The sequence below is a fragment of the Micropterus dolomieu genome, linkage group LG22 (genome assembly GCF_021292245.1).
Source record: "Micropterus dolomieu isolate WLL.071019.BEF.003 ecotype Adirondacks linkage group LG22, ASM2129224v1, whole genome shotgun sequence".
In the NCBI taxonomy this organism is placed as follows: domain Eukaryota; kingdom Metazoa; phylum Chordata; class Actinopteri; order Centrarchiformes; family Centrarchidae; genus Micropterus; species Micropterus dolomieu.
In genome coordinates this window covers 15650969-15671354 of record NC_060171.1, presented here as the reverse complement: position 1 = coordinate 15671354, position 20386 = coordinate 15650969, and the positions used below count along the sequence as shown (strand labels likewise).

Below are 20386 nucleotides of genomic sequence, written 5' to 3'. Positions count from 1 at the left end.
GGGTGCTTTTCAGCCAAGGGGACGGGACAACTCCATCGTATTGAGGGGAGGATGGACGGGGCCATGTATCGTGGAATTCTGGACCAACATCTCCTTCCCTCAGTGAGAGAGCTGAAGATGGGTCGAGGATGTGTGTTTCAGAACGACAACGACCCTAAGCACACGGCCAAAGCAACAAAAGAGTGGCTGAAGAAGAAGCACATCAAGGTTCTGGAGTGGCCTAGCCAGTCTCCAGACCTGAATCCAATTGAAAATCTTTGGAGGGAGCTTAAAATTCGAGTTGCCAGGCGACAACCTCGGAACCTGAATGATTTGGAGGCTGTCTGCAGGGAGGAGTGGGCCAACATCCCTGCCGAAATGTGCACAAACCTTGTCACCAACTATAAAAACCGTTTGACATCTGTGCTGGCCAATAATGGCTTTTCTACAAAATATTAACATGCTCTTTGTCCAGGGGGTCAAATACTTGTTTTTCCTCATCAGATGGTTATCAATTTTAATGAATTCATATGATGTGATTTTCTGGAATTTTCTTTGGGATTCTGTCTTTCACTGTTAGAATGTACATATGATTAAAATTATAGATCGTTGCATTCTTTGTAAGTGAAGCAAACCTGCAAAATCAGCAAGGGGTCAAATACTTATTTCCCCCACTGTAAATGGTTTGAGTAGGAAATCTCAAACAATCCAAATGAGATTAAACCACTGAATAAACAGCAACTATAGAGAAATCAGTGCATGACTTGTCCTACCATAGCTGTCACATCATGTGGCTAAAGTCACTGGACAGATTTGGATGTTTGGGACCCCAACTGCTGGCCTCTCTACTCAGCCAGAGCAACTGGCTGGTGTTATCGGCTGCTTCAGAAGCTGCCTTTGTAGCCTGCTCTAATCCCTGACCAAGAGTCCCTAACTCCCCAAACAAAGCAGTGGTGGATGAGGCAACAAATCCACAGCATCAAACAAGACATAGTGTATTCTGGTTTTCCAGCACTGCTGCTCGTCCTCATCAGTGCATCTGAGCTTGTTCCTTTTATGTCTCATCTGCTGTGAACTCACGGCGCAGCAGTGTCTGGTGAGTACATAGTGTTGGACTGGAGCTGTAGGTTGGTGGCCTATGTGACTTGTTGTAATTCTCAGTAACCATCTTCCTATGTGTTTTTGCTCTGACATGATAACTGACTACTTTGCCTTTCCACTTCTGGCAGTTAAAGGGTCAGTGCATGCAAAGTACAAAATGCACAGTATTTCAACCAGGAGACACTCATTAAAGAAAGGCTTAAAGAAGTATTAAGATATTAATTTAGTTGATATCATGTGCACAATATGAAACATTGAAGACACGTCAATGCCTGGAACTGGATAGATAGATAGATAGATAGATAGATAGATAGGTTTTAATTAAGACAAGAAATTATATATATATATATAGAAAAACTACAGAAGAACTAATCTTTTCAGAGTACAAGCAACTCAGATGTGAGATAAGTAGAATGATAGAGATGACTTAAAAGAGACACTATAATGGGAAAATCTTAGAGAACAGGAATAATCTACGTAAGTTAGGGAAGTCATTAAATCGACTAGGATAGTTATTTTACAATCGTTACAAATACCTTGGTTTATAAGTTGCCAGGTCAGAGAGCCATGTTCAGATTTTTTATTATAAACAATTCCTTCTCTTTTGCAATAATGTCTGAGGAAGCAGTGTTAAAGAGATGAGAAAAGACCGTAGCCCATCCAAAGCAACTGGCTCAGATAAAGTATTGTGGTATGGTCATGTTATACTTCCAAAAGGCATTCGATACTGTAAATCATGCCAGTCTACTAAATTAAAAGCATTGGGATTTGACAGCTTAGCCATAAAATGTATCAGCTCGTATCTGAGAGGGAGGTAACAAATGGTGGGTGTGGATGGGAATGCAAGCTGTACAATTGTTTGGGGCCCACTGTTTTTTTTTGTTATATATTAATTATATGAAATCTGCTTGCTCATGTGATCTCTTTCTATATGCAGATGATTCTTCATTATTGGTATCGCACAAAGGTAAATCAGAGGTTGAAAAAGTCCTGAGCTGTAAATTACTAGATGGTTATCTGACAATAAGCTGTCACTCCATCTTGATAATACGGAGGCCATATTCAGTGGATAAAAGTTAAAGCTAAAGAAGGCCCTACATTTTAGGATTGTGTTAAAAGACACTGAAGTCACAGCCAAGGAATCTGTAAACTACTTATCAGGGGAGAGCATGGCTCAGGCGGTGCTCAACAAAGTTAACCTAAAAAAATCTGATTTCGGGCTAGAGTTTTCTAAAGTTTTTTTGATAGAAATCCATTAGAGACATAGGGGTAAGGGCTCTTGTACAGTGTCATTTTGATTATGCCTGCCTTTCTTGGTATACAAGTGCATCTAGGATTCTTAAAAAGATTCTACAGACATCGCAAAATAAATTGGTGAGGTTGTTCCTTAAACTTCCATCTAGGACACATCTTCTTGCAGCTCATTTCATCAGCCTTAAATGTCTGAGGGTAGAAGAGAGAGTTTTGCTGTTTTCCAAAGTATTTGTGCAACTACTTCACCAAAATTAAGGAATGCAATAATTATACCACAACAGGGGGTATAACTGATTTGGTTCCATTCAGGTTTAAGAGTTGTATGGGTAACGACACTTTCATGCTCTTCTTAATAGCATTGAGAAGAGCAACTCTGTAGCTTTAAGTCCTCATTGAAAAAAATCTGTGTGAGGCAGTCTGCCCTCAAAAAATAGCAAGGTTTCTGTACTGTCCGGGGACACACACAAATGTTGCTGCTGAATCTCTTTTTTCTTTTATCTCTAGACATGTTAAGACACATATGAAAAATCTCTTCTTTAAATAATAATATCGGTCTGGTAAAGTCCCATTAAAGGTAAGAACAGAGAAACTTTCCCTGTTCTCTAGTTGAATGTGAAAACAGTCTTCTAGAGCCAAACTCTGCATGTAAGTGAGGTGCTGGTTAGAGTGAAATATCATTGTATAACATTCATCATTCTGCATAGTGAAGCACAAACATCCCAGTGAAGTAACAATAAGCAAAACACATATGTCAGTGAAGGCTGACTTTAACAAAATCAAAGTTAACAGTTTTAATATTGTGATTCTGGATACTGTCACACTATCCAAAACAGCCACATAATTATTATGGCTGATTAGTTACAGTGAGGTTGAAGTTAGGTGGGACTCCAACTGAAGTAATAATAAGAAAAAACCATTTTGGAGTGGAGGGGGACTTTAAGTGTCATTTTCCAATGTTTAGAGAATCACGAATGAAATTACATTCACCTCAAGTATATTGGGGTGGAGGGGAAATCTCAGACTGAAATCTCAAAACATGGGTAAATAAAAACCAAACGATCATCGACCAGTAGAGAGGTAAATGAAAAAAATATTGAATATTATCATTTGATCAAATATAATAATCTCTTGTAAGACTGCTTGTACCCTGATTCCCACAAGTAATCAAAAAGATGACTCTAAAGTGAACTACAAAAGCTTTACTCTCATAACCACTTTATTAGTCTAGTGTTATATTGTTTAATATTTGTGAACATTTTTATTTAACCACCTTGGAGTTGGTTGGAGGGGCAGCTGGGTGGGTGGGTGGGGGTCGTGGGGTTTGTTTACAAAACAATAATAATATATATTCAAAGCTGAAGAAGCTTTAATGTTGATTCACTCTTTTCAGTTGTTACATATCAGTTTTGATGACATGATTTTTTTAAACCTTAAAGATGAAGTACTTCTAAGACTGTGCTCGGATATGAAGCACAGGGGAAAAAAATTATGTTACATTACTGCAACACCTCCCATCAAGTCTAGCAGACCCTTTACATTCCCACAAGTCACATATAGTGAAAACAAAAGTGTTGAAAGTGTCGATCAAAGGTTCTAAACGCTGTTTTTGAACCCTTAATACAAAACAATATTAACAGCACTTGCAACTCCTCGTTTCAGGGTGCATGTTTATAAGTTGTGAGCAGTTCATTAGAGTTATTTTAAGTTATTTAGGGTTAGGGTTTGTAGAGCAGAATTTAGTTCAGGGGGTCTCAACCCCCCCAGAAGAATGAAATCCACTGGTGTAGATGTTTTATGGTCTACATGGGAGACCAGGATTGTAGTCAGTCCTGATGTACTCGAGTGCCCACAACCCAATTTTTCAAAAGCAACTTAGAATTCACTCAGTTCTTGTCCATGGGCTCGAGATAGGAAATGACCAATCTTTCCTCCCTGTCAGTCCTGGTTTATGGAGAAAAAGATGATTTTGGCAGCAAGATGCTTTTGGTAAACCAGGCACGACTCAGTGGCCTTGTGTCTGTCAGGACAATATGTAGAGCCTTCAGAGCAGATTGTAAAAATGGCAGCCAGTTCCAAGTTGATATCACATCTACATAGTGAGGTTAGGCTGACAGCTGACACATAATTCACTAGGGAAGGTGATGTGATCAAACAGGTGAAACCATTCATTGGTGATTCTGATAAATGTTTTACACAGAGGTCAAACAGTCTGTCTACATATCCATTCTGTGATCTATCTGAAAGAATAGATAAGAAAGTTTAATGAATAAGTATGTTGTGCTGATTTTAAAGCTGCAAGGTGCAAGTTGATAGAATGGCTTTGTTTATTAAGCTGTTGGAGATTTGTTATTTTTGTATAAATAGTAAGCAGGGCACTGGTGGAAAAAGAAAAGAAAGTTTGGGACCGGTGAGCATAAGTCTGAGCTCCTGTAAAAGTCAGACCTCTTGTGCAATATAAAAATAATCATCAGCAGCTTCTTTTAATCCTCTCAACAGCCACAGAGAGTGTCAACAATAATAAAATGTACCAAATGTACAAAGGGAAGTATTAAGGATGTAGATGAACAGCAGAAAATTTACAGAACGTGTCACTGGATTTGTGGGAGGCTGATGATAACGTGGAATAAAGAATATGGTGAAATTATTTAAAAGGGCTGTTTTCAAACGAGAATACTGGTTCGTGACCAGTCTGTTAGAGAGGAAAATCCTGGAGGTGTAGAGTAATGTTGGAGCATAGTTTTTTAGCTTTATTTATACTGCTTGATTTTATCATTGTTAAGGTCAGTGGTAAACCCATAAAGGAACACTTCAGGAAAAATTCAGATTCAAAATGACCAAATTTGGACACTAACAGTATGAAAAAAGTTAATGCAAAACGTAACTGGTAATTAAAGGTATGAGTATAAAGTTGTATAAAAAGGAAATAGTCAAGTAAATAACAAGTAGCAAGTAATGTTCTTTTAGATTATGTGTGTCGTCAGCATGGTAATAGCACATATTGCCAGCAGAGGGCGTGCTGTCCCAAGTACAGCCACGCTGTCCGGAAGACGAATGTAAATATTTTTGTGACGTTTCATCTCCCTGATCATTCACGTCCACCCATTAAGGAGAATATCAGACCCTCCAGCTCATGGTTTCGCTGCTGTGTGTCTTCCTCAGTCACTAACCTGTCTGACCTGCCTTTTTTTGATAGCAGAGCTCTTTTTCTTCGGCTTTCCGTCCAAACCGCTGTAGGTCGTGTGTTTCTACAACAGCTTGTGTTTTTTTTGTGTATGTGCAAGATGCAGAAGAGAAGGAAGCCAGAGCCGATCCAACTCAACCCGATCCCAGATGGAAACACGATCAACGGCACTGGAGCCACAGAGTGAGTGTCAACATTTATCTGCTACTGATATCCCGACTGGTGAATGAGAAATGTTGATGACGGCTGTCAGATGCGTTATGTATGCCAGATTTATGTTCAATATGCTATAAAAGCTCATGACAACTCTGCAATATATAGATAACTCTTTACAGTATATGTAAACTTATTTCTTAGGTCTTTCTATGAGGTGTGTGTGTGTGTGTGTGTGTGTGTGTGTGTGTTTGTGTCGAATAATTTATTATCTAAGTTCCCAGAGCTCTAGATGAAACCTTCAAATCGTTAATTATGTGTGATGCACCTACATTTTCATTATTGATTAACCATTTGCTGTTTTTTTTTCGATTAATCATATAGACTGTACAATGTAGGGAAATAGTTAAAGAAAAATACCCCTTAGCTCTTAAAACAGTATTTTCTGTCAGACTAATTGTCCAAAACATAAAGATAGTCATTTTACAATAATATTAATTGTATTGTATTTTATGCTTGATAAATTACCGAAATGATCATATCATAATAGTTGACTAGTGGACTAATCGATTAATGATGCAATTGTTTCAGCCCTCATAAGCAACTAAAATCCAACCAACAAATCGTCATTTTTAGCAACTGGCACCAGTCGATTTTTTGGCATTTTTGCTTAATAAATACCAGCGGTTAATTGTACTGGTTTACACTAAATATTGCAGCTGCTAAAATGTTCATGATACCAGTTAATTATTATTTTTACTTTCAGTTACAGTGAAAATCGAAAGATCATTGGAAATAGACCTGTTTCACAGCCCACATGTTGGCATGTCATAACAGGAAAATCATGGGTGTAATTAATTAAACATTATACAAAAAAAAATAAAAATAACATTATACATGGCTGCATTCCATTTAGGTACACTGGCATGGCTTATTGGGACATACAGTATGATGGAACCATAGACTGTATAAAAGAAGTGGATGTATCCACCATGATGTCACCCATTGTTTGTGGACTACAGTTTTGAAGCCTCGAGTTCGGCATTTTGGCCATTGCCATCTTGGTTTTTTGGAACTAGAAGTGACCAAATTTGGACGAGTGGGTGGAGCTAGCTAGCTTGGTTAGTAAGGTGCATATTAATGGAGATGTTACTTTTGGCTAGCAAAAAACAGACTTTAAAAAAAAGCACTTACTGGGAAAAAAGAACAGCCGACTCCTTAGAATGTTTTTTAGTAGAACCGACCACTGAACAAGAAATTACTAGGCGACCAGAAGTGTTACAATTAACTTTCATGAACTGAAAACACACTGTGAAGGGTCAATGTTCTTCTGCTGTGCTCCATTTACCTTGGAAGTTGGAGCTCAGGACTCAGATTGACATCTGTTTTAAAAACAAGGAAACCTGCGTTTGATGCGTTTTATTTGCCACACAACACGACAAGTCAAGGCAATAGCAACCCTTGTTGTTAGCAACATAAACTTAGCCAGTTTTAGCAGCTCCATTCGATTAACAACACATTACGCTGTATTTCACACCTAACAGGATCGTAGCAACATACCAATAGGCAACAGTAAGACAGTATTGTGTATACAGCTTACTAAATTGGAAAGACAAAAGGGCTAAAAAAAAAACTTGAATACCACAGCTTTTACTACAGTCGATGCTCTTTGCAGCCATCTTGCTTTCTGAACTCAGGGTCCTCTGAGTTTGTCTGACTTGATGAACAAGTATTCTGATATTGAGGGACTTTCCATTTGTCACTTCCGGTCTTGGAACTCGGAAAATAATGCGGAAAATTAGTTCGGACCAATAACATATGCTCTGAAGCACACCCTGATTTGTCATCTATTTTACTCTAAATGGAAACTTAATTTACTAATTGAACATTATGTTGTATTGAAGAAGAGTTGAAACCAGCGATTGAAACCATTAACTCAATGGAAAGTGTTTACGGAGGTAATAAATCAAGTGAGAAGTAGGGTCATTTTGGCATAGACTCCAATGCAATCAGACTTATTTTGCAACTATTGGACTCGCCCCTGCTGGCCATTTGAAAGACTGCAAGTATAGGGCACTTCCACAATGGTTCACATGGTGTCATGGATGATCGTTTGAAAGACTGCAAGTATAGGGCACTTCACATCATGTCCACATGGTGTCATGGATGATGACACCATGGATGTCACTCAAACTGCCCACTTTGTGTGGACAGTGATTAGTCAGAGATTGATCTTTGTGAGGAGGCAGCCTGTAGAATGATATCTCTGTATGTTGAAGAGGTTTTGCGTAGGCCAGTTCCCACCAGCTTTTGACAAAACACAGTAATGGAGATATTAAATTGTTGTGACACCATGCTCTCATAGTTCTCAGTTCACAGAAAGAAGCCCAGTAAGTCCTGCAACAAGCTGGATCAGTTGAGAATTACATAACATGTCATTCTTTGTGATTGCTGGTTTTCTGATTTGTTGTAGAGGTGGAATATTTCATTGTTTCGTTAGATCATATATCTGAAGGCCATCTGGGTCTTTTGCAATGAATTACTTAAAAAGCAATTAACTCAAATCAAATCCTGCTTTAAATCTAAATATAATTCTGCAGCAAATGTTTAGGTGTCACTATTTACAGGTCAGCATTTTAGTACAAATTGCAACCAAATATTATTTTCAATAAATCTATGAAAGTATTTTCTTGATTGATCGATTATTTGTTCGGCCTATGAAATGTCAGAAGAGTGAAACATTTTCATTCATAAAGCTAGGTGACATCTCCCAATTGCTACAGTCAAAAACACAAAGTGTGTTGTTATTTAAGCAAATTCTCACATTTACATGAGGTGGGAACCATTAACATTTTTGCTTTTTTAAAAAGAATAAAATTACTTGCCAACTAATTTTCTGTGGATCCACAAGTCAGTTAATCAACTAATTGTTTGAGCTCTACAAATTCAGTGGAAGATACTAATTGACATTAGCTAACATTGGTCAGAAAATATCATAACAGTACCATAAATCTGTAACATAATTTTGTAACATTTCATTTGAAATTGGAAATTGAAGAGAGACATTTCAATATAATGAATAGACTTAGTCCTGTATACAATATTAGCTGATGTTATTGATGTTTATGTTGGATGATCAGCGCGCTAGTAGTGTTAGAGTGGTTGTGCCTTGGCTTTGCTCAGTAGAAGTTTTTGATGATGGCATAATGTTTGGCTGGAGCTGAGCAGCACATTCCTACTGCTGAGGCCGAGGAGCAACGTGACTTGACACAAAACGGCAACAATCAGGAATCAGATATTTGTGTGCGTGTGTGTGTGTGTGTGTGTGTGTGTGTGTGTGTATCCAGTAATACTGTTGTATTGTGCACTGTGACACACTGTTGACAGAAAGCCTGGTGTTACTCAGACCTCGTTTCCATAAAAAAACGTTTTAAGTTTTATCTAGGTCCCCACTTTCAGCCGTCTGAGGCTCTGAGGGAAAGCAAATCCTGTTTCAGACCAGTGATGGTTAATGACTGGTCTGCAGGCCCTCACACGTTGCACACATTTAGTTTCTTAACACTGCATAAAACTAAAACTCCTCCATGCCTACTTCAATAAGGAAAGGGGATAAAATCTGGTATAGGTACCCAGTTACAATATTACAAGTTAAATTGTATCTATTAATAAATGTGTATATTGACATGGGTAGCAAATACATTTTCTATTTTCTAGGATGAATACACTCTGAAAATGCTGGAGCCAAATCCATTAACCTTTATTCAATATATTATTGGGTGAGAGGTTTATGTCTAGACTCTAGACCAATTATTGATCCTCCATTTAAATTCCTGCGTTTTTGAGCAATTCCAGACCAATGTGTTCTGAAGTACCTTCTTCATCATGTCACTTTCAGTGTCTAGACCTATCATCATAAATCTTCGTTAAAGCCCAAACGAAAAACAAATAATATTTATGTCTGATTTATAATTTGTTGTAAGAGGTGACCAATGGGCATCTGAACTTGTAGGTATTATGGATGAGCAGGCCAATGAACGGCCACTTCCAAAAATACTGAGTATAAATGTTAAGCGTGGAAGATTTATTTTTTATTTTTTTAATGTTTGCTTTTGCAGATACAAGCTAGATAAATACCATTCAGACAGCCTATGGCTTATCTGCAGCTACTCAAGAATATATATAGGAAGCTGATTTGGATATGTTTTGAGCTTTAGGATTGCTGGACACTGCTTTCATATCTCAACCAGAAATTGACTATTTCCTAATATTAGCTCTGCAAGGGCAATAAGGAACCAAAAGGTGGAAGGTTGATTTGTTTTTAGAGAGTTGGAACTTTGCCAAACATTTGCAAACCAGTGAAGGGGAGGTATTAATTTAAAGAGACAGGTGCCTTTGCTTCACATGTGGGATAATAGGATGGGTGTGTATGTTTGGGGCCACCATAGTTGTGATGTTAAAGAGCAGAAGAAGAGGGTTCTTACAATGTCAAAGCAGGCGGTATCTTTTTCTGGGAGCACTTTCTGCTGTTCTGTGTGTCGGTTTGTGACTTTAATGGTAACAAAATCAACAATTTAGGCATCCACAGGCTGTAGCTGTTGACAGGTGTTTGTTATTCTATAATACCCTCAAAGCCAACAAAATTGTACAAAACAGTGTTACGGAATTGTTACTAGGTTACCATGTAGCAAACTAAGACCCTACACAGCCATGGCTCATCCCCACAGCTGTTTCGTAATTTGGCTAATTATACCTCTTCTCAGCTTACACCTCTATCATTCTTATAGGTACACCTACTGTAATGACCTTATGTTATCAGCATAGCTGAACCCAAAAGGCCCTTTTTCACAGCAGAGATTTTGATTTGTCATAGTAGGAAAAGCAGAGGTTATACTAATAACATTAACAATGTCTCTGTTCTATTCGAGTGTCCCAGTAAGTCATGACAGTCATGAAACTGAAGCAACTAAATGGAATTCAGCCATCATTCAAATCATTTACACCTGGGATTTTACTACAGTGACATGTCAAATGTATTCTGTGAAAGAGGTCTGTACTGTATAATGATGTTAGATAGGAATAATTGTGTCTAGCCTCATAATACAATATTCTAACTGAATAGAGAGAAAAGAACATGCTCATGTTTAAAAACAGACAGTTATAAATTAGCACATTATTTTGTATGATTTGGACCTGCACACAGGAGGATCTGATGCATATTATGTGCAGATGAGCTTAATGCAATCAATGAGCCTCTTATTAAAACCAGACCAATCCACTCTGCTGAGAAGGAATTGCCATTCCACCCCACAAAATGCTTTCTCAGTGTGAAATGGCCGGCAGCCATGGGAGAAGTGTACTGAGTGGCCCACATGATGCCAGCCAAGCATGTACTATTATCAGAGGAGATCTAAGAACAAATAAACAACAACACGTTCTGGATGGACCTGCTCAGTCATTTTACTATTTGCTGAACTCTTTGATAAGCTCTTACTATTGCATATATCCAAACTTATATGCCTGTGTTCTTTAGGGAATGTTTTTAGCTTTATCAATCAGAAAAGTGCTATTGTCCATTCCTTTGTGTTTGTTTTTAGAACATATTGTAACACTTTTAATTTTTCATATTGACACATATGATTTGAACACAAATCCAAGAATAAAGCTGTGTGTGTGTGTGTGTGTGTGTGTGTGTGTGTGTGTGTGTGTGTGTGTGAGAAAAGGAAATCAATGATTTACTCATACGGCAGCCATAGTTTGTGGTGCTAATTCTTCATTGGTGAGATGCCGTACACTGTATCCTGTTTCACCACAATGTGGTACTTGTTTGCTATAATCAAAGATATGCACCCAGTTCTAAAAGCATTAATTTCCCTTCACTTTAAGCACTGTTTTCTTGCAGAATAAAAGCATGCCTTCCTCATGAAATCATCAGACAATACGATTACATATACTATAACATATGATCATCTATTTTCCTTGGATCCCGAATAACTGACCATCACTAAATGAAACATTGATAGTCGTGCTTCTAATTTATATGCATGACTAGCTGACAACCTCAACATTTTTTCTAATAGCAATGCAGCCTTCTTTCCTACACTTTATGGCAAGCTGCAGCAATATTGTGTCTTTTGCATTCACGATCTACTGGATGTCCTTGGACATTGTGAGAATGGGGTACAAAAGGCCGGCATCGTGCTCACTTCCTCCTGCTCCTAGAGCGAAGGGGGCTGAAGTGTACAGCTACTGTGGTCCCTCCCACATATTGTTTGGAGTGTGTTTCAGGCTGCTCCTCTTCTAAGTATCTCCAGCCTCTTCTACCCCCAGCTCTTGTCGACAAAACACCCACACTGCCCACAGCCGACTCAAACTCAGCGCCTCGTCTCCATGGATATGTAGGCCTCCCGTCAAAAATAAAACCACTTAACCCTCTCTTTGCTGTGTGGTGAAGCAACGGAGAGGAGTGCATACTGCCCTGCTCTCCACTGAGTCGTGATCAAGTACAAAGATTTAAAAGAACATAATTACCACAGAGCTTGAAGAACATTGTCTTATTATCAGATATGCATATTATAATGTACATATGAAAGACTAGCACTTAAATTAAAGATCTTCTTTTTTGTTAGCAGCAGACGATAGAGCACTTTACAGTAGGTTGTACACTTGCAGGCATATGAAATGCCTTAGTTTTATTCTGTTGCAGCACAATGCTTTTAGTTTTGCATTAACAAACATTCAAAAATGCTAATATGTGCCTTGTTTCTAATAGTCTATAGGAACAGACATCTACACTCTTTGTTTTGTTTTTTAATAACATAAAATCAGTTCACAGGCATGAAGTTAACTTGTTACACCGCTAATCACCTGTAAAGCCTATCTATACCTGGTCTACTCATCCTGCTGTCTCGGCTTGCTTGACCCAACCTCCCTTTCCCTTCCCTTCATCCGTTCACCTTCCCACCTCATCCCTCCCTCTGTTCATCCATACCCACATCCCTTCATCCCCCCTCTCCTATTGCCTTCTATTGAATCCAGTGCACATCTCTCCCATGTCTCATCTAGGTACCGTCTGGTGGCCCATATTAATTTCAGGTGAAAACATGTCCGAGACGAAACTCCCACACTTAGTCTTCTTCTACCAGCCTAACAGATGACATCCTTCTTCCACCATCACCCGTACCCATCCAGTCCTCACACATCTATAGGCTACAATCTGAATTTCCATTAAACCTTTAAATAACATATTGTTGTGATGTGGTCCTTGCTAGTGAAAAGCTCTTTCACATCTAATCAGTTGAATTAACATGACTCATTACCTTCTTATCAAGTCCATGATAAAAGCTGTACGTACAGTGTTTTGCAACAGTGTAGTTGGAGGGGAAGGAGAGGCCAAAGAGAAGCAAGTCGGAAGAGTTCACTCCATAATTGATTTCTCAAGGAAATGCATCGCCATGACAACAGCATTGGGGGAGCGTCAGTGCTAAGAGGAATGCTGAGCTACCTCACATTAGGAACACTGAAAAATACCCTGCGACCTTTTCTGTCTACCTGCTACCTCTTTACTTGGTTGCTATTGTTGCCAGAGGGGGGTGCGGTAGTAGTTGTGGCAAACCAAGCTCTTTCTTTTCTCCAAGGTTTCAGTAATATAATAGATACAGACAGATGTAACAGACAGTAGATTTGGACAGACCGTGGACTGCCTTATGTCTCCTGGGGGGAGAGCCAGTACTTCCCGTTAAGAACATCTGCATGAATGAACATCAAAAGTTCTGTCTGAATGGACTCAAGGACCTTTTATTTAGAGAAAAATACATTAATAATATATGAATATTTCTCTATGTCTTTCTTTATCTCCTTTCTAAGAACAAACTTAGAGGCGCTGCAGAAGAAACTAGAAGAGCTTGAGTTGGATGAGCAGCAGCGGAAACGCCTGGAGGCCTTTCTGACACAGAAGCAGAAAGTGGGAGAGCTGAAGGACGATGACTTTGAGAAGATCTGTGAGCTGGGTGCCGGCAACGGAGGAGTCGTCTTCAAGGTCTCCCACCGACCCTCTGGTCTGATTATGGCGAGGAAGGTAAGCTGATGGCTGGTTCTAGGTACGGCTTTAATTAAGACACTGGGGGAAAAAATATATTTTTGCCAGTTTTTTGCCAGTTCAGCCAAAACTATATCTAGTTGTGTTGTCTTATGTTCTTGTGTGTGTGACCAGATTGTATCTCCATGTTCTGTGAGATCTATGAACATAAATGAAGCCTGAAGTCTTCTGTGTTACAGCTGATCCACCTGGAGATCAAACCAGCCATTAGGAACCAGATCATCAGGGAGCTTCAGGTGCTACATGAGTGTAACTCCCCCTACATTGTGGGCTTCTATGGAGCTTTCTACAGTGATGGAGAAATCAGCATCTGCATGGAGCATATGGTACTTATCTCTAATATTTTTACTTCCAGTGTATTTACACAGCATTCACTTTGAGTGCTGCTTTACATGCTATGCTGAAAGTGTATGGCTTTTTGTTTCTTCAATGTATATCATTGGTATTGAAAGAAACTAATTTTGCTTTAAATTTGTTGAATTCTACAAATTATATTTAGAACTTAAAAGAGCCCTTTTAGTATATTCTCTCCATATTTTCCATCCCCGCTGGATATAGGACGGAGGCTCCCTGGATCAGTCACTGAAGAAGGCAGGCAAGATCCCAGAACAGATCCTTGGCAAAGTCAGCATCGCTGTGGGTAGCTCCAACACCTCTCCTACCCGTTTCATGCTCTGGTCGTCACATTACAGATATATTTGTTTTGTTTGCTATATTTGTATTTTTTTTATCACCAGTACATTCTTTCTTTTGCACTACCAAATAATCCAAATCCTTACTACTCTGATATGCAATATTTGTCTTTACAGGTGATTAAAGGGCTCTCCTACCTGAGGGAGAAACACAAGATCATGCACAGAGGTCAATCCCTTTTTCATTTACTATATACTGTACATACTGCATTCATATTATACAGTACTGTGCAAGAAATGTAAGTAAGAATCCTTTAGATTATTTTTATCAATTAACAAAATGCAAAGTGAGTTAAGACAAGAAAAATCTAAATCAGATCAATATTTGGTGTGACAATCGGAAGACGTCCAGCAGTGGCATCAGCTGAGAACAGGCAGAAAATAGTGGGGCCCTGGTACACCCATCTGATCTGAGAACTCATTAGTGGCCTTCATGAAAGACTTGTGGCCAAAAAGCCATACCTTCAACAAGGCCAAGCAACTCAACCATGCATGAAAACACAGGAACTCGGGGCATTTCTGCAAACGGCGTTGGGGATTTGGTCAGAATTAATGGTCTCCTCAACGCAGAGACGTACAGGCAGATACTTCTCATCATACAGTACCATCAGGGAAGCATCTGATTGGCCGCCAAATTTATTCTGCAGCATGACAATGACCCCAATTGATTTGATTTGGATTGGTCATTCACTTTGCATTTTGTTAATTGATAAATATAATCTATCAACATGTATATTTTTGAAAGCATTCTTACTTTACAGCATTTTTTCCACACCTGCCTAAAACCAAAGTCCTCTATAAAACGTCTTTACTAAAACTCATTGTACTGTATATAAATAAAAAGGTTTTACCAACTTTTAAATGACCTCTAAATAAACAAATACCAGTCCTTAGGTATGCTATACTAAATAACAATGCTTTAGATATCTTTACCTTACAGTAATTCCTTATTTAAGATGCATAGACTATATCGTGTTGTACACATGAATGATGAAAGGAAATGTTAAAACAGACAAGCAGCACAACATGCACCAAGCCTTTGCAGCAGTTTGTTCTGCGGTGCTTTCTGTTCCCTGTTGAACAATTGCCCACCATGTCCTGCTAAATTCTGCATGTCCCTCCTTCAGATGTGAAGCCCTCTAACATCCTAGTGAATTCCCGCGGTGAGATCAAGCTGTGTGACTTTGGAGTGAGTGGACAGCTCATAGACTCCATGGCCAACTCCTTTGTGGGCACTCGCTCTTACATGTCTGTGAGTTCAAATGGACACGCTCCTCATTTCTTGCTGCTCTCATTCACACATTAGGCTTTAGGATTCCTGAAACAATTGAAGTAAGTCTCAGATGCATAAGACTACAAAAGTCCACAGTTCAGAATTGATTCCCAATTCAGATGACTTAGTCAACTGGGACTGGCTTTATACAAAGGCTTCATGCCGAGGAGGCCATATATTTTTTCAGCAATAGCTACATAAAAAGTAGTAACCCCCATGTAAACAAATGTGAGGTGGATGGATAATCTCGTGGTCACTAACACAGATTTTGACATATTTGGGAACAATATTTGAGAGAAATAGGCCTTTTGTATACATAGAGAAAGTCTTAGATCTTTGAGTTCAGCTCATGATCTATCCATCCATCCATCGTCACCGCTTATCCCATCTAACATCAGGAGAAAGGCGGGGTACACCCTGGACAGGTCGTCAGTCAGCTCAAAACAAAAGTGTTGCGTTTATAATTTTGTTCAGTGTATGTTGCTTTATCAAAAACAAATGAAATTGATAATATCCCCAACTTAGTAATTTTATTAACACAATAGCCATTGATGTGACAGATGTAAATTCATTTTTTGTTTTTAGCATTCATGCATCATTTGACTAAAACTGGTTACTCAGTATTCATTAAATTTTACTCTCTCCATTGTCTGTCTGAAGCCAAGAGACTTTCACTCTCATTGCTGTGTACACTGCACGGGAACATGTGCCTAAACAAGTGTGATCCATTTAGATTTTGCACGTACATGTCACTGTTAATCATGAATGTCAGATTTGCTTTGTCATGTTGTTACTTGTTATGCTGCTGTATTTCATCTGCAATGTTCCACTTATACAAACTCAGTAATGGTAGGTAAAGTACAACTCCATTTCCACAAAAGTTGGCACGCTGTGTAAAATGTATTTAAACCCATAATGGGATGATTTGCAAAACATTAAAATCCCATAGTTAATAGAAAATAGCACAAAGACAACTTATCAAATGTTGAAACTGAAAATGTTGTTTTAAGAAAATGATATGCCCATTTTGAATTTGATGCCAGCAACACGTTTCAAAGAAGTTGGGGCAGGGTCATGTTTACTGCCCTCTTGCACCACCTCTTCTTTTAACAACACTCGAACAGTCTTGGAAGTAGAATGTTTTTCCATTCTTGCTTGAGGCATTTTAAGTGGGTGACAAGTCGGGACTACAGGCAGGTCAGTTTAGCACCCAGACTTTTTCTACGGAGCCATGATGTTGTAATACGTGCAGAATGTGGTATTGCATCGTCTTGCTGAAATAAGCAAGGCCCTCCCTGAAATCATCTACTTGTATGCATATATTGTTCCGCATTAAAGTGTCCTTTACAAATGTGCAGGTTGCCTGTGCCATGTGAACTAGCGCACCCCCATTGACCAAATTAATCGTGACATGTTTTCTTTTACCATTTCACAACTTTTCCAGTGTTTTGTTGCCACTGTCCCAACTTTTTGAAACGTGTTGCGGACATCAAATTCGAAAAGTGCATATTATTTTTCAAAAACAGAAGTGTCTGTTTCAACATTTGATAAATTGTCTTTGTGCCATTTGAAATTAAATATGGGGTTCCAATGTTTTGCACATCACCACACGTTTTTCCTTTACATTTCACATAGCGTACCAACTTTTTTGGAAACAGTGATATAACTGCATGTGTGTTGTACAGCCGGAGCGTTTACAGGGCACCCATTACTCTGTTCAGTCGGACATCTGGAGTATGGGTCTGTCCCTGGTTGAAATGGCCATTGGACGCTTCCCTATCCCACCACCAGATGCTAAGGAACTGGAACAGATTTTTGGTTTTCCAGTGGAAGGGGAGGCAGCCTTCAGTGAGTCCTCCCCAAAGCCACGGCCCCCTGGGCGACCAGGCAGCTGTAAGTTTGAGACGACACTGCATTGTCCTGTGTTTCTGCAGTGGCTTTTTTTTTTTTTAAATGACAGCAACTTTGAGTGAAACATTTTTAAGGTCTGTTGAAATTGTTTACCACATTAGATTACAACATCAGTTGACATCTATTGGTAGTTTTGATTTATGAATAGTGCAGAGGACATAGTGAATCGTGAGAGGCTGACATCCTTTTTATTTTATCCCTCCCTCCAGCATACGGATCTGACAGCAGACCGCCGATGGCTATTTTTGAGCTGCTTGATTACATTGTCAATGAGGTGAGTGCGCCCAGTATGACTACGTCCTGGTGTACATTGTTGTAATCCCTTTGATGGACTTGATGTTAGATTTAATCCATTCAGTGCTGACTGGACCTTTTTAAATTTTCAGCCTCCGCCAAAGCTACCTGGGATATTTAGCTCAGAATTTCAAGACTTTGTCAATAAATGGTATGTAAGAGAAATATTTAATCTATTTACTGGAATCAAACACCAATGGGAAAAATCCACATCTGCCCATCACACTTTATGCCACCTAGTGGTGTAAAAATGCTTAAGACAGTTTGTGTTTCCATTCCAGTTTGGTCAAGAATCCTGCAGACAGAGCAGACCTGAAACAGCTGATGGTGAGCAAGTATATTTAGCAGTTCTCATTTCCTAATTGTAGCTTCAGCTCTTTAGCCATCTTATACACCTTTCCTTTTCTTCAGGTACATTCTTTTATCAAACAGTCTGAGGCAGAGCAGGTTGACTTTGCTGGCTGGTTGTGCAGTACCATTGGACTCAATCAGCCCGTGACACCAACCCACGGTACAGCAATGTGAGACCGGTCTACGTCAAGCCGAAGTTTCTCTAATGACTGGATTTGTATTATGGGTAAAATGTATGTTTATACAGAGAATTAAATGACAAATGTTGTGCAATTACTAGTTTTATTTTAGAGTACAAACCTACATGCCAAGTGAAATTAACTGAGTTGAACAATTTTTGGGCTACAGGCCTGCCAGAGAAGCCATCTTTTTCTAAATATAAAATTATTTAATCATTACAAATGCTGCTCAACCTGTGTGCTTGATAATCCTTTTACCTTGTGTCCTTAGCGCCAGCAGATTAAAATCTTTGTGAAATAAAGTCTTGTGAAGAAAATTCTGAATGAATGGTCAGACTCATTTGAAACAGATTGATTTATCACTGAACTCCAGTCTGTAGATGTATGCCTTCGGGTTTGGCAGGCTCACCCACCTTTTCGGAATTCTTGGGTTTCAGCATCTTGTCCTTGATCTATGGAGATTTCAAAGTCACATCAAGTTTACAATATTTGCTTCGAGCTTGAACTTTAGGTTCTTACAGTTGGGTCATGCTTGAGGATGGCATGACTTCTTGCTGTCTTGACATTAAGGGTTCAGCTTGAGCATTATCTTCAAGTTCTGCATAGGATTCTTCTTCATCACTGTGGTTGATCATCTTCCTGTAATGGCAATATAACACAGTTTTAACAAAGTAAACTACTTGCTAAACTACAAGTTTATAATATCTCTGTCGCTCAGGACTCCATAATAATCAGGGTTCAGAAACACGGACCTGAAGTGGATCATCATCATAGTTGACATTGACAAGCCAAAATCATATTTCAAGATCAAGTGAGCCACTTACTTGGCGTACAAAGTGCATTCTGGATGTCACTAGTCAGAATCTTACTCGGGTCTGTGTTGGTCATCTTTTGCATGAGCAGGCTGGAATAATAAGGCATCAAGAATAAAATTAGCATATTTCAAATTCTGAAAACTGTATTTACAACTTAATTTGTTGTTCAAACTCAGAACTTCGTAAATATCACAAAGTTTCAAAAACACGGACCATGAAGTGGAAGCTCATCATTGTGACGTAAACAGCAGATTAACTTGCTACTGCACCTTAAATACTCACTTGTAATCAACCTTGAGAAAAGCAGGTTTACGCCAGGTGATGTACATCTAATCCAGCTTGCAGACAGCACTCTGTCCAGGTGCACCCGTGACCACCAGGGGCAGGCAGTTGGACTTTCTGCAGTGATACCGTCATAATACAGCACAATAATTTAACATTCATGTTGCGTTATCTTGTTGCTTCTTTTAATTTCAAAGTTTATTTAAAGGAAAAAAATAAATAACTTTAGCACTGATGGCACAACATTCAGAAAACTGCAACATGAATTATGCACATGAATGGGGTCTTCATAGCAGTTTCCTGCCTGTCACAATACTGTCCTACTATATAGCTTGTAATTCCTCCTGCATAGGAACTATGCATTTTTAGGTATTAAATATAGATTCAAGATAATATTCTGACATCCATTCAGCTAACAGTAATGACCTCTACATTTGAACAAACATACCTGGAATATTTCAGAAGGCTTTGGTGACACCAGCACCTTGGCTATAGATGATGCATGGTCCTCTGCATTGGTTCCATCTGCGATACCTCATCTTACCCATACCGCAATTTTACCCCAGACACAGTTTACTCCACTTTTATGGTAGCCATTTTTTGCTTTCCATGTTTACATCCATTGAGTAAAACACAGTAAGAGGATTCCTCTATAATGGAGGAGACTATATATAAAGACAGCTAGGTTTGCTACACTTATACAATGTGGATGCAAACAATATCAGCCCTTTAACTTTATCTATGCATTTCAATTTCCAACCACGTGTACCTGTGCCATCGACACCCAGCAACAGTACAGCAGTGTGCGACCTGTTCTGTGTCTAGG

General features: G+C 38.9%; 1 protein-coding gene, 1 long non-coding RNA gene and 2 other non-coding genes across 6 annotated transcripts; 1 reads left to right on the top strand and 3 right to left on the bottom strand.

Annotated features, from left to right (window-relative positions):
* Positions 1 to 5429: 5429 nt before the first annotated feature.
* Positions 5430 to 18787, top strand: map2k1 (mitogen-activated protein kinase kinase 1). 2 transcript variants are annotated; one of them, XM_046038002.1, is made up of 11 exons: positions 5430 to 5698; positions 13532 to 13742; positions 13943 to 14089; positions 14322 to 14399; positions 14573 to 14624; positions 15583 to 15707; positions 17450 to 17621; positions 17849 to 17913; positions 18026 to 18084; positions 18215 to 18260; positions 18345 to 18787. In XM_046038002.1, the coding sequence occupies exons 1-11, from the start codon at positions 5607 to 5609 to the stop codon at positions 18456 to 18458; spliced, it is 1161 nt and encodes a 386-aa protein (XP_045893958.1). In that variant the 5' UTR covers positions 5430 to 5606; the 3' UTR covers positions 18459 to 18787. The 2 variants fall into 2 exon arrangements, with proteins under 2 accessions (XP_045893958.1, XP_045893957.1); XM_046038001.1 differs by having other exon boundaries at positions 5431 to 5698; positions 17414 to 17621.
* LOC123962096 lies at positions 18553 to 19688 on the bottom strand. Of its 2 annotated transcripts, XR_006822848.1 has the most exons (3): positions 19561 to 19688; positions 19288 to 19367; positions 18553 to 19102 (listed from the first exon to the last, which is right to left on the bottom strand). It is a non-coding gene; the product is annotated as an uncharacterized LOC123962096 (long non-coding RNA). The 2 variants fall into 2 exon arrangements; XR_006822847.1 differs by lacking the exon at positions 19561 to 19688 and having other exon boundaries at positions 19288 to 19543.
* On the bottom strand, positions 19174 to 19240 carry LOC123962555. The gene has a single exon (XR_006822988.1). It is a non-coding gene; the product is annotated as a small nucleolar RNA SNORD18 (small nucleolar RNA).
* On the bottom strand, positions 19447 to 19517 carry LOC123962552. Its single transcript, XR_006822985.1, has one exon. It is a non-coding gene; the product is annotated as a small nucleolar RNA SNORD18 (small nucleolar RNA).
* Positions 19689 to 20386: the final 698 nt, after the last annotated feature.